This window comes from Etheostoma spectabile, unplaced genomic scaffold (assembly GCF_008692095.1).
Source record: "Etheostoma spectabile isolate EspeVRDwgs_2016 unplaced genomic scaffold, UIUC_Espe_1.0 scaffold00569331, whole genome shotgun sequence".
Lineage (NCBI taxonomy): Eukaryota > Metazoa > Chordata > Actinopteri > Perciformes > Percidae > Etheostoma > Etheostoma spectabile.
Window position 1 is genome coordinate 930,296 of NW_022605066.1, and position 14,299 is coordinate 944,594.

The following is a 14,299-nucleotide window of genomic DNA, read 5'->3' on the forward strand; positions in this document are numbered from 1 at the left end:
AATGAGATTTTTAGAAACTACCCAATAATATATAAGTATATATGTAAGTCTGTCAACTCCATACAACATATATTGAATTGTCAATTTTACAAACATAAGTTGTTCTTTATGTGGTTGACGTTGCACGTTAATGGCATGTGGCTTTGCAGTCTCGGGGCGTCTCTGCGATCCTCTGTACTCGATCACAGAAGGCTTGCGTCATGTGGAAGCGCTGAAAGTTTTGTTATCATTACTTTTTCCTCATGGGGAAGACAGAAACCACTATTGCTTTGATTAAAAGTAGTACCACCACACTGTAAAAAATACTCTGTTAAAGTGTATTATGTCCTGCATTGAAAATGTTACTGAAATGAAATATGTGAGTATCATCAGGAAATGTACTCTCCATGTTAGAAAGAGTTAAGGATCCAAGAAGCTGTGTGTTTCATGGTCTCATCATCTGCCTTTATATTTTTGCTAGGTTACTTTATAATAAAACATCAGATCAGAATCTTAATGTGTAAAGTAACTGGTAACTAAAGCTGTCAGATTAATGTAGTGGAGTAACTAAGGTAACTAGTAACTAAAGTAACTAGCAACTAAAGCTGTCAGATGAATGTAGTGGAGTAAAAAGAAGAATATTTCTCTCATGAAAGAAAAGACTCAAGTAGAGTGCAAATTCTTCCAACTTATACTTCCATCTCTACGTCAGACGGACAACCAGCTGTCACTTCTCTGGCCCGTTGGCAGGTGTGGACGGTGAGCTCGGTGGACGGTGAGCATGGTGGACGGTGAGCATGGTGGACGGTGAGCATGGTGGACGGTGGGCATGGTGGACGGTGAGCATGGTGGACGGTGAGCTTGGTGGACGGTGAGCTTGGTGGACGGTGAGCTCGGTGGACACTGAGCATGGTGGACGGTGAGCATGGTGGACGGTGAGCATGGTGGACGGTGAGCATGGTGGACAGTGGGCATGGTGGACGGTGAGCATGGTGGACGGTGAGCATGGTGGACGGTGAGCATGGTGGACAGTGAGCTCGGTGGACGGTGAGCATGGTGGACGGTGAGCATGGTGGACGGTGAGCATGGTGGACGGTGAGCATGGTGGACGGTGGGCATGGTGGACGGTGAGCATGGTGGACGGTGAGCTCGGTGGACGGTGAGCATGGTGGACAGTGGGCGTGGTGGACGGTGAGCATGGTGGACAGTGGGCATGGCGTACGGTGAGCACGGTGGACAATGAGCTTGGTGGACGGTTAGCTCGGTGGCCTGCAGCGGGTTTCAGGATGCCGGGGGCTGAGGTGTCCTACAGCGGGTTTCAGGATGCTGGGGGCTGTGGTGTCCTACAGCGGGTTTCGGGATGCCAGGGGCTAGGGGCTAGAGTGGCCTACAGAGGGTTTCGGGACGCTGGGGGCTGTGGTGGCCTGCAGCGGGTTTTGGGATGCCGGGGGCTGGGGTGGCCTACAGCGGGTTTCGGAATACCGGGGGCTGTGGTGGCCTACAGCGGGTTTTGGGATGCTGGGGGCTGGGGTGTCCTTTCGCCGAGACTTGGCTGGATCCATTCAACCGGGTGTCTCCTTCGCTGTGTGGAGATCGGACGGACACAGTCTGCTTCAGCTGAAAGAGCTGATGGGATTACATATCACTGGAAGTGTACTTCCTACAATTTCATGTAACAAATAAAAGTGATTGATTGATTGATTGATTGATTGACTCAACCAGCTAAATATTATTAAAATTCTGCCTGTTTGTGCATGAAAAATACTGAGTACAGTGTTACATTCTGACAGGGTACCTGTCATTCATTCATTCTTCACGTAGTATATTTGGCATGCTATGGTTCTGTACAGTCACTTAATTAACATTTTTCTTGTATTTACTTGTAAGAAAGTATTTATACATTGTGGTACTTTTACTTAAGTATCAATCTGAGTACTTCCCTTACCACTACCGTAACCATTACTCCTTTAATTGCTCAACAGGAAATTAACAATTTTGATAATGGGTGAATAGTTTAAGTAACTTTTCAAGCAAAATACTAAATATTTCCAGGTGCGGTTACTTGGTACATCTGTTTTATATCATCCTAAATTAAGTACTCTTTGGGCTTTATGGATTGCTGGTTGAGCCTAACGATAAATTTGAAGATGTCATCTTGGGCTCTGGAAACTTGAAATAAGGCAACACGTTATTGTTTTGGGGATATTTTTTCCAATATTTAGAAGACAGAATCTACAAAAGCTTTCAGGAAATTATGTCCCCGTTCTTCTCACTATATACAGTACATAGGTTAAACAATGAACTGATTATTTGAAAACCAATCCATTGTTCAGTGATGAAAATAGGCCAAAATAAATGTGTTTGAGGCGTATAAAGAATGAAGAGTTGAAGAGGCAGAGGAGGCACAGGGAAACAAAAGAGTTCCATAAATGAAGACCGAACGCAAGCGACATGGGAGAGAGAGCTAGAGATGTGGGTGAGTTTATTCCTTTCCCCTCCTATGTTGTCCTTTTATTCTCCGAGGCTCAGACCGAGCGACGTGTATCTATAGATCTGGCCTATCTTGGACTGATCCCTCCCCAGGGTTCCTCAAACTGCCCCTCTGTGTTTGGGCAAGCTTAAAAGAGAGCTGATAGTATTCAAAGTACCGTGACAAGAGAGTGACGCACAGAGTCGCAGAGTGTTTATCTCGACATCAGCAGCTGGGAGCCCAGCTCCAACACATGTCCTCCGTCTCCCGTTCCTGGACCAGCAGTCCCGGGCACAGAAAGCTTCCAGGGCCAGTCAGCTGATAACTTCATTATGTCAATGTGCCAAATAGATGGGACTAATTTCTAGAGCCCGACCGATATATCGGCGTGCCGATATTGGGCATGTCCCGATTTATCGGTTTCGGCATTTATAATGGCCGATAAAAATAAAATAAAAAATCAGAAGCATTTGCAATGACAAATAAACCATAGTTTTGCATAGTTTGTCACCCAGAGAGCACTCTACAACGTCCCTGTTGGCAACACGGATTATTTTTTGTTATTAACTTTAAGTTTAATACCTTAAGTTTGTATTTTTTATACATTCTGTTTATCAGAACTTTAATATATTTTGATGTTCCTCTGTTTGTGACAATAAAACAAATTGTTATCATATTATTTTAGCGAGAACTCATAAATAACTACAAATAACTCATGTTAAAGAAGTCTGTTTATGTTTTGTTACGCGTTTCTGGATTTTTTTTTTAATACACAGTATATCGTCTGATATATCGGCATGTCAGATTTTTTAAACAACCAAATATATATATTGGCATTGGCTTTAAAACTCCTTTATCGGTCGGGCTCTACTAATTTCAAACAGATTGTACAAGTCAGGGAACAACAGGAAGCATGTTGTAATTTAGACCAAACGAGATTCTTTCCGGCATTGCTGTCAGGACAGACCACCGCACACCGAGTAGATCGGACTGAAACGGCCTTCGGTGAAGATGCGTGTCTAACTCTTCTGCGTTCTTATCAGCACCGCAGATCACTGAGGATGGCCGGAAGGCCTTTCACATACAAGGCTGCCCATTGCTCCACATGCTGCAGTTTGGATAGCAATGATTGGGTTTGTGTTTGATTTGCTCCTCTGCAGTTTGAGTATAAGGCCATTTATCTCTAGAAATTTGAGTAATCTTGTAAACTACAGCATTTAATCAAATTTTCTCCATTTATTTAGGTTCTTTCTGATTGAATGTGGCCAAAATGTTGGTTAGGAATACAAATAAAGGACAGTTTTATCCCACTGTAGATCATTTCACAGAGTGTGGTGGAGTTTTGGGTGAATGCTGGTTTGATGTCATGCGTGCATACTGTAAAGTGTAAACCTGAGGATGGGATTAACTGGATTACCTGGACATTAACTGGGCAAAGTGGGAAATTGGCCCCAGAGGCCCCGGACTCTCCGGGGCCACAGGTTTTCTGGGTGCCAATTGGTTTTGGTTAATTACTTGGTAAATGTGTTTGGTAGAATGATCCACTAAAGGAATTGACAAATGATGAAACAATGGGCCCCTGAGCGCATCATGTAAGACCCCCACCCCCCACCCCGCCCTGTCAGAACACCAAGCTCAAAGTCTCAAAGTCTACTTTTAGTCATTTCGCATCCCATTCTAGTCATTTTTCATCTATTTTTAATCATTTTGCAGTCCTCATTTTGCATCTGTTTAGTAAATTTGCATGTCTTTGTAGTACATTTGGGTCTCCGTATTCATTTTTTGACTCTTTTTGTAGTCATCTATTTTAGACCTTTTACCTTTTTATGTGGTGTTTTAGGTTGCTTTGTGTGTGTTGTAAATCTATTTTTAGTCGTTTTGCACCTCCTTGTGGTCGGTTTGTGGTGGGGCATCTGTTTGTAGTCATGTTGCGTATCTTTATAGTAGTTTTTGGTCTCTGTGGTCATTTTGTGTCCCTTTTAAGTGATTACAGTTTGAAAGTAATTTTGTTTTGTTCGTGCTCATTTAGCGTGTCTATGTGATAAATTTCTGGGTTTTTTTTAGCGACCTTGAGTCAGGACCCCTGACCCCTTTGGGTTCACAAGCTATTGGACCATACATCAAGTGGTGTCGTTGACAACATGCACATGTTGGCTCATTTCTGTCCCTGATCTCCTGCAGGGTGTGTTTCCCCTGCTCATTCACACGATGTGCTGTCTGTATCCGTTCAAATCAACAAACAAAAAGTAACAATTAAAACGCATTGTGTACTATAAGTAAGTATTTGCCAGGAAAATCACTAGAATTTCAAATTAATAAGTGGATTCATAAAAAGTTCAAAGAGTTGTTGTAACACCAACAGACCATTGGTACCTCCTGGTGTTCACTGAAGGTAATCCACCTGACACCTGACTGAATCTAACCTCAGCACAGGGGTTGTTTTAGCCCTTTTTAGGGGGGCTGGAGCACCTCTACATTTTTTAAATCTGTGTAAATCTATTGTGAGCTAAGGAGTTCTGCTCTAGGAATATCCCAGAATTGAGAAACTAACCTCAGAGTCTGGACTGTTCAGATATAAATGCTGAGCCATTTTCAGCCATAATCTCCGACCTCCTCCATCCATACACCCCACCCCGAAACATACGGTCCCCAGACACTGGCCTGCTCTCCGTTCCCCACACCAGACTCTATACCTTTGGAGACACCTTTAGTGTTGCAGCCCCGTCCCTCTGGAACCCCCTCCCTGCAGATATCCAAAATGCTACATCCCTGGATATTTTTTAAAATACTCCTGAAACACCACCTGTTCACCACAGCCGACAACATCCCTTTGCTTAGTAATTCTGTAAAATGACCTTGGGTTTCATGAAAGGCGCTATATAAACATAAGATATTATTATAATTGCTCAAAATTGCATAAATCTCTTATTTTTTAAAGGTCATTGATTTTTAATTTTAGAAATGTTTGCTGATAGATACATACACTGTTTCATGTGTAAACCCCCCCCCCCCCCCCCCCCCCTTTGTAGTTATGGCCCTGAGGATCATCGTTGAAGGAAGTTTTCTCAGACCTGTTGGTGTCTTTCTAGTTACATAGTTCAGTACCACGATGGTCCAAAATGATTGTAAAATGCAAAGTTTGCACGAAGAATAAGGTTTCAAAGAAAGACGGTAAAAGGGTGCCAGGCCCCCCTAAAGCCAAAGCTCTGATCCTAGAGTCGAACCTGACTCAGCACAAACAGTGAACCCACATTCATTACTTCTATAAAAATGTGAACAATAAAACCTGGCTCCAGCTGTAAACCTTTCTTTAATGTGTGAATGTGTTTCTCTTTCGGAGCGTAACACGGAGGCAACTTTTTCCCTGGATCATTTGGAGACATCACAGAGGTTGCTCACTGATTCCTCCCCTGAGAGAGACCGTTAATGTGTGATTAGTGGTCGGGGCGTGTGTGTTGACGTCTGATGCTCTTCCACGGGGCTCTGCGCTGCACGCTATGCCCTGACTCGGAAAAGCCAGACTGGGCTGTGAGTCAGAGGAGACAGGGCACTTGTGGCCGGCTGGGACTGCTGCGGTGAGGATTTGGCTGTGGATAGCCTGACAGCTACTGTATCTGCAGCAATCTGCGGTCACATGTCCGGACCTCAAGTGACCAGAACTACGTTATCATGGCCCTCAGATAGGGAGATGAAGGAAAGTCCCGGGCAAAGTCATATCCGAGAGAAGCAGCTTTGTAATTCTTCCTGTAGAGGAAAGTGAAATTAGGGCTTAGTTGGCTTCTGAAGTCTAAAAAGTTAGAAATGACTAGTTCCCACCTGCCGGATACTTAAAACCTCCAATAATGACAACTTCTTGACCACTTTCTTCCAGTCAACTGTTCACACAGTACAGTAAAGTGAGCTAGCTCTTACCAGTGTATCTCTGTGTGTACGTCGTCCACAGCAATCCCACCAACAGCTCTTTAAGGCAAGGCAGGCAGGCAAGGCAGCTTTATTTGTATAGCACATTTCAGCAACAGGGCAATTCAAAGTGCTTTACATAAAATCAGTTAAACAGATAAAACACAAGTACAAACAGTTAAAAATCATAAGCATTGAAAACCGTAAAACACATGAATAGACAGTTTAAAACAAAATAGAAACAGTAGGACACATAAAACACAAGAATAAAAGTTACAGTGCAGCATAAGAAATTTAAAGAAATGAGCAGTCATTTAAAGAAAGGCAGCATCAAAAAGAACCCATCTACTGTTCCCCGCTTGGGGAAATTATGTCACTCAGTTCTGTCCCTGACGGAAGGAAAATATCAATGATATTTTTACTTTTAGCTTTTATCTGGCCCCTGGCAGCAGATTTTTCGTGCAGATTTATCTGGCCCCTGGCAGCAGATTTTTCGTGCACTTTTCCAACAGTGTACCCCAGGTACACTCAAAACTTTTAACCCTTGTGTTGTCTTCCTGTTAACCCTGAACTTGTCCGTCGAGGTCAAAATTAAAAATGAATAATTTTGGGGGGCTTTTCCAGTGTTTTTGTTGCTTTTTCTGTTTTATTTGTCACTTTTTTCCAGCTTTTGGCACTTTTTTTTCAAAAACCTGAGCAGGTTTGATAATAGGTTTTACACTTCTTCTTGGAATTCATGGTCAACAAACCTCATTTCTGTCAAACTATACACACGTTTTTCGTTAAAAAGGCAGAAATTATGAGTTATTTTGACTAATAGTTAAGATCAGAGGATGTTGAGTTGATCACAGATGGGTAGATGTCAAAGTTTAGTCCGGATACTGTTTTGAAATCATTAAAAAAAAAGAATTCAAATGCTATAAGATGAAAGAAAACACCCCAGAAATTCAATGAAAGTAATCATTAATGTCATATGAACAACATATGGAATCATCCATGTTATTTTTGGACAATTTGGTTGAAAGAAATCCATATTTCTGATTTGAAACACTTTGAAACGGGTAAATTTGACCCGAGGACAACACAAGGGTTAAAATCATTCCTCCAACGAACCAACCACGCCTGCCTTGTTGCACCATCCAAATGTATTCTTTAAAACTTGAAAACATTTGAATTTTGTTCTCAAAAGCGAACAGAGTTTGAGAACAGCAGCAAACATGCCGGATGTCAGGCAATTATCCTGGAACTATACTTGTGTTGATCCGGACTAACCAGTTGATTACCCAGCCCCTTGTGCCCTGAACACAAATGTTAACATTGGATAAAGCCAGGTTCACAATTCTTGGTTCATATTGCTGACGGATTAAAGCAATGTTATTAAGTATGCAATGTTACATAAATTAGGCTATAAATGATACATGAACCAAGCCCTGTGTAAAAAGCTTCTGTACACAGACAGGACTAAAAGTGTGGTGTGTGTCAGTGCTCCTGAAGAGGAGATATCTGAGAAATACTCCGAAAACGACCTTTAAATATAAGTACTGTAGTTTGAAAGAAGAATGTTATGGAAGAAAAATAGCCCAAAAAGTCGACACTACAGGTAAAACCGTTATTTGTCTATTACACACACATTTCGTAGTGCAACTTTTCTGAAATGTTTATGTTTAAAAACGCAAGCAAGGCATTTGCTAACGCTAAACGTTGGTGAATTTAGGAGACAGTTACGGGCTCAAAGAGACAAAGTGGTGTAAAATAAATGTCTAAATATGTACGTTGGAGGATTTCCCCCCAGTAGTCTGGAAGAAGACATGCCATGGAAGCAGAATAGCCCAAAAACTCAAAAAAATGCATTATATGTATATAATAATAAAAATGCCTCTAGTGTTTCCCCTTAAGCCAACTAAATGCCTTGACTGGATGTTAGAGAGCGGGGCCTTTGAGGTTGACCATGAGTCACTGAAAGGAGGACAACACCCCCCCCCCACCCCTCTCTCTTGGTCCCCTCCCACAGCTTTGAAGTGATGGCAGATTGTGCACAAACAACATAAACCTTCCCTGCGACAAACGCTGTGATTTACAACCCAAAGCAAGGAAATGGCCTCTGAGACAGTTCCATTCAGTTTATAGGGCTGTTTTGTAGCTTTCGTACCTCCGGACGGACGCTCTTTTGTGATGTCCACTTTGAGAATGCTGGAAATGAGGATTCCCAAAGCAGAGCCAGAACAAATGCCTGGCCAGGCAGCGAAACCGAGGGTTTCGGGGCAGTTTAGTCCCAAGCAAACTCACACCCTCACTGCCTTGTTCAGAGATCCACAGAGGCCAAATGTGACCAAATCCAGAGATAGGAGATCCTCTTTCACTGGCAGGGGTCACACTTCATATTCAAATTCCAAAAAGTATAAACTGTAAAATCGTATAACTTGTTGCTTTTTGGAAAGTTGGAACTGATTCACCCGGTTAGTTCAATTTAAAAGATGCATGTTTTGTTCTAATCTCGTGAAACTAGAAATCTTTTGTCACAAAAAGTGTATGTACAATTTCAAAAAAATAATTATGAGTTGAGTGATTGTTTGAGTCCTTATGAGACATTTAGCTACACTGTTGTCTATATGCATATTATGGTGTGTTTGATGGTGTGTGGAGTTTGAGTACCTTGATCGCACAATCATTAACTTTGTAATACAGACTTGTTGCACACAATGTTTTGGGATATTTATAATACAAGAAAAAAACTTTTACTACTTGAGTACAATTCTGAGGTATGTGTACTTTACATCAATACTTACTGTTGTATGATATAATTCATGGGGAAATATTGTAAATATTGTTGTATTGTTACATATATTTATATATATATATATATATACTGTATTTATATATACAAATACTGCATGTATAATGCATTCCCATAAAACACTATTGAAAACTACACCCTCAGTCACAAACATAAATGAATACCTCTCTGACTGTGTCACTGAACACTGAAAATTGTTGTAATAAAGTTCAAGACTCGAGCCTGACCGATACCGATACTAATATTTGGTTAAAAAAAACAGTGTTACCAACAGGGACGTTGTAGAGCGTCCTCTGGTGGACAGACTACGCAATGCCATCACTGAGGGGACGTTGTAGAGCGTCCTCTGGTGGACAGACTATGCAACGCCATCACTAACGGGGATGTAGTAGAGCGTCCTCTGGTGGAAAGACTACGCAACGCCATCACTAACGGGGACGTTGTAGAGCGTCCTCTGGTGGACAGACTACGCAATGCCATCACTGAGGGGACGTTGTAGAGCGTCCTCTGGTGGACAGACTATGCAACGCCATCACTAACGGGGATGTAGTAGAGCGTCCTCTGGTGGAAAGACTACGCAACGCCATCACTAACGGGGACGTTGTAGAGCGTCCTCTGGTGGAAAGACTACGCAACGGCATCACTAACGGGGATCTTCTCCCAGAACACGTGCAACAAAACTAAGAAAAAAAGGGTCAGATATATGTTAATCTAACATCTTAATCTTTACACCCCCACACAGTCCCCAGAAAGGGAATATAAGAAAAACACCCGTGTGTGTGTGTGCGTGTACCAACTCAAGAAATCTCAAGAAATCTCTCTAAATAGAAGTGAAAGGTGTAATTCTGTGTCCAGGTACGCCCAATAGGCCTACTGGGCGTACCTGGACACAGAATTTTTTTTTTTACAATGAATATCAGTTAAGAAACAAACTATTGAAATTGTGAATAAACATGATGTGTGTGGTGAAAAAAATACTGAATGAGCCTTTAGTGACAAACAAGCTGCAATGGTTCAAAATATCCATTAGAGGGCAGCATTTCCTAAGAAATCCACTCCACTGCTTCTTCCAACCAGTGAACTCTGTGAGACTGACTCAATGTATTCCTTGTCAGTGAATCTAGCACTATAGTAGGAAGTGGGATGAAGTGCTGTGGTTTCTAACCTGGGGGTCAAGAAAAAATGATGGGTGGCAGATACTTCTGTGACACAAAATTAGGTTTTTTTCAAAACGTTATCTTTTTTGTGCGTCAAATGCTAAATATTTTGCTTATTGTAGTATTTTATTATAGTAGCATGGCATGTGTATGATGAGAGTTACCCAGTAGACTTGAAAAAAAAGTCCCTGTAGTCAAAGATAAAAAATCAAGTATTTCTGAAATTACTTTAATCATTAAGTACATGTAAAATAAAAAGCTAAATATACCTTAAGCTTCTGTCTGACTGTCTCTCGTCGGCAGGTATTAACAACCTGAATCATAGCATACCTGGGACACAGAGGGTACCTAGGACACAGAGGGTACCTGGGACACAAAGCGCACCCGGGACACAGAGGGTACCTAGGACACAGAGGGTACCTGGGACACAAAGCGTAACCTGGGACAAAGAGGGTTCCTTGGACACAGAGGGTACCTGGGACACAGAGGGCACCTGGGATGGAGAGGGTACCTGGGACACAGAGGGTTCCTTGGACACAGAGGGTACCTGGGACACAAAGCGTAAACTGGGACAAAGAGGGTTCCTTGGACACAGAGGGTACCTGGGACACAGAGGGCATCCGGGATGGAGAGGGTACCTGGGACACAAAGCGTACCTGGGACACAGAGGGTACCTAGGACACAGAGGGTACCTGGGACACAAAGCGTACCTGGGACAAAGAGGGTTCCTTGGACACAAAGGGTACCTGGGACACAGAGGGCACCTGGGATGGAGAGGGTACCTGGAACACAAAGCGTACCTGGGACACAGAGTGTTCCTGGGACATAGAGGGTACCTTGGACAAAGAAGGCACCTGGGATGGAGAGGGTAGCTGGGACAAAAAGCGTACCTGGGACACAGAGTGTTCCTGGGACACAGGGAACAACTGAGAACAGGCTGCAGAGTGTGGCTGAAGAGACTGCCAGGAGCTCTGTGATGTCTAATAAGATAAGAGGACAAAGTCCCCACTGTCTTCCAGCAGAGGGCTCCTTTACCTCCATGTCCACTCTACATGCATGGGAGGGATGTCAGCCCTGGTCACTCTGAGGGTTTTATGTTGTCCAAATTATAAGACACTTTGAGGCGAGGTTGTGATTTGGTGCCACATGACTACAACTTAACACAACTTTAACAAAGTAATTTACTTCTTATGGAAAATCCTGTTGTTCAGATCAACTGTTTGATCCACATCATGTGTGTCAATCAGGGACCAGATTGTTCAGGAGCATGATATTTGTTTGATTCTCTCCCGTTTGGCTTTCGGAATCGCAGATTTCATTTATGACGAACGGAAACAGACGTTTCCATAAAGTAGCGTTTACTGCTGAAACTTTGAACAACTGCTGAAACTTTGAACAGCTGGCCACACGGTGGCAGAGCATGCCAATAAACCAAGTATGTGTCCTACGTTTCTCAATATGCAAAAAACAAGACATGTTTTTCACATTTGTATATTTTACTCATACATCCATTATACGATGTTATGAACCATCTGAGGGTCATGGGCCAGCTGATAATTAGAACCAAGGAACAGTACACGCTTTGGTTTAAAGTGCCCATAGTACACATACAAACTTGGAAGAGAAATTACCCACGCTGTTTAGAGTGAGATCTGGTTTCTGAATGTCCTCTGTCTTCAGTCTCCGGGTGAGCTGTTCAACTGGTGAGATGTCTCACTCTGGAGCTAAAAGAAGTGAGATGTCTCACTCTGGAGATAAAAGAAGTGAGATGTTCTGGAGATAAAAGAAGTGAGATGTCACACTCTTGAGATAAAAGAAGTGAGATGTCTCACTCTGGAGATAAAAGAAGTGAGATGTTCTGGAGATAAAAGAAGTGAGATGTCACACTCTGGAGATAAAAGAAGTGAGATGTTCTGGAGATAAAAGAAGTGAGATGTTCTGGAGATAAAAGAAGTGAGATGTTCTGGAGATAAAAGAAGTGAGATGTCTCACTCTGGAGATAAAAGAAGTGAGATGTCTCACTCTGGAGATAAAAGAAGTGAGATGTTCTGGAGATGAAAGAAGTGAGATGTCTTACTCTGGAGATAAAAGAAGTGAGATGTCTCACTCTGGAGATAAAAGAAGTGAGGTGTCTCACTCTGGAGCTAAAACAAGTGTGATGTCTCACTCTGGAGATAAAACAAGTGAGATGTCTCACTCTGGAGCTAAAACAGAGACCTAAACACACAGGGTGAAACAGGATCTGAAAATGAAACCATCTAAATTTATTCTGGTACAACCTCAAAATACAAGTATGAATGTGAAAATGAACATGATATGGGCGCTTTAACTTATATTTACTCCTGTTTACAGTGGTGTCCATTGTAGTAGACAAGGAATTATTATGCAGGTGCAGTTCAAGACTGCTTTGGGCTGGCTGATCATGGGGACACATTACACTTAATAATCTTAATAAGGCCCACATATCTCAGATTGAATGTATGGAACAGGTTGAGGGTTTGACATTTAAAAGCAACATAGATTTGTTTAAGCTAATTGGCCTTACAGATAGTAATAATAGTATGTAATAGTATTTTGAGCTACTATTGTGTACTTCTGTGTGTATTAAAACCTCAAAATAATTTTAAAGAAGCAACATGTTGCTCATAAACGTTCTTAGACATTTTACTACTTGCATTTGGATCATTGCCAAACACCGAAAATTCAAACATTGCCCCTTAAAAATAGAAGACTCAAGTAAAGTACAAGTACCTCAGCATTTGGACTTAAGTGCAGTACTTGGGTGAAAGTACTTAGTTACATTCCACCACTGTACATGTGCAATATACATGCAATAAACATGCTCGTTAACATTCCTGTTTGTAAGACTGTACCAGGAGGGGAGAGAAGGCCAGAGAGCCTGGTTAGGGCACTCAGCCTGATGGGAGGGAGAGGGAGAGGCCTGCAGAGCCCCGGAGGCCCACGAAGGCCCCCAAAGGCCCACGGAGGCCCAGAGGCCCACAGAACCCCAGGGGTTGCTTATGGCCACTCAGCCATGATGCAGCCACACACAGAGACAATAGGTGGTAGCACCTCCAGCCCGGGGACCAACCACGCCTGACACTCCCTCTGGGAGACCTCTTTTCATCCTCTCCATCTTTCCACCTCTTGTTGAAAGGGATCATCTGATTCGGTTTTTTCAAGACCGCTACTGATTATATAAGTACTTAATATAACCGATTTTGGAATGTTACATGTTCCAACACAGCACTTTGTTTACATGCTTTAAGCAATTATTTAATAAATTAGAAACTTTTCCAGGCCCTGGTCGCAAAATAAATACTATTTTGTATCTGCTTAATCCATAATGCCAGTGTAATGTTGGAGATTGTTGTTTCTTTGTTACTTTATTATTTGACATAGGCCTGTTCAGTAGGTTGTATGGCTTCATAGTGTTATGCTTTGGTTCTGCCTGTGATGTGTGTGTCGATGCGGGGGGGGGGGGTAGATCAGAGTGCATGCAGGTATGTCTCATTAGGTCCTTTCTGTAGGGAGGGGCTGAGCAATCCTGCAGTGTAGAGCAATAGTTAAAACTGTTTTTGCAGCAACTGACTAATTTTTATATTATGTTGGTTAATGTATATACTGTAAAAGCACAAGTAAATATAAATATGGTTGTCTTCAGTTTGTTCACCCCCCCCCCACCCAATGGTACAGGTGGTAGGTGCCCATAGGTAAGGCTGGGCTGAAAGGTCTTGAGGAGAAAGGGAGGGGGGGCGAGAGAAGGAATGGGCAGCACACAGAGAGGTTGCTGTTTTGTTTGTTAGAGCGTATTTTACCTTAAAGGTCCCATGGTATGAAAATGTCACTTTATGAGTTTTTTCACATTAAAATGCATCCTCCCGGCCTGCCTATGACCCCCCAGTCGCTAGAAATGGTGATAGGTGTAAACCGAGCCCTGGGTATCCTGCTCTGCCTTTCACAAAATGAAAGCTCAGATGGGCCAATCTGTAATCTTGC

The 14,299-nt window shown here is 42.5% G+C and overlaps 1 protein-coding gene across 1 annotated transcript; it reads right to left on the reverse strand.

Annotated features, from left to right (window-relative positions):
* Positions 1-706: 706 nt before the first annotated feature.
* LOC116684792 (proline-rich receptor-like protein kinase PERK2) lies at positions 707-1,541 on the reverse strand. Its single transcript, XM_032510211.1, has 2 exons — positions 1,371-1,541; positions 707-1,285 (listed from the first exon to the last, which is right to left on the reverse strand). The coding sequence occupies exons 1-2, from the start codon at positions 1,539-1,541 to the stop codon at positions 707-709; spliced, it is 750 nt and encodes a 249-aa protein (XP_032366102.1).
* Positions 1,542-14,299: the final 12,758 nt, after the last annotated feature.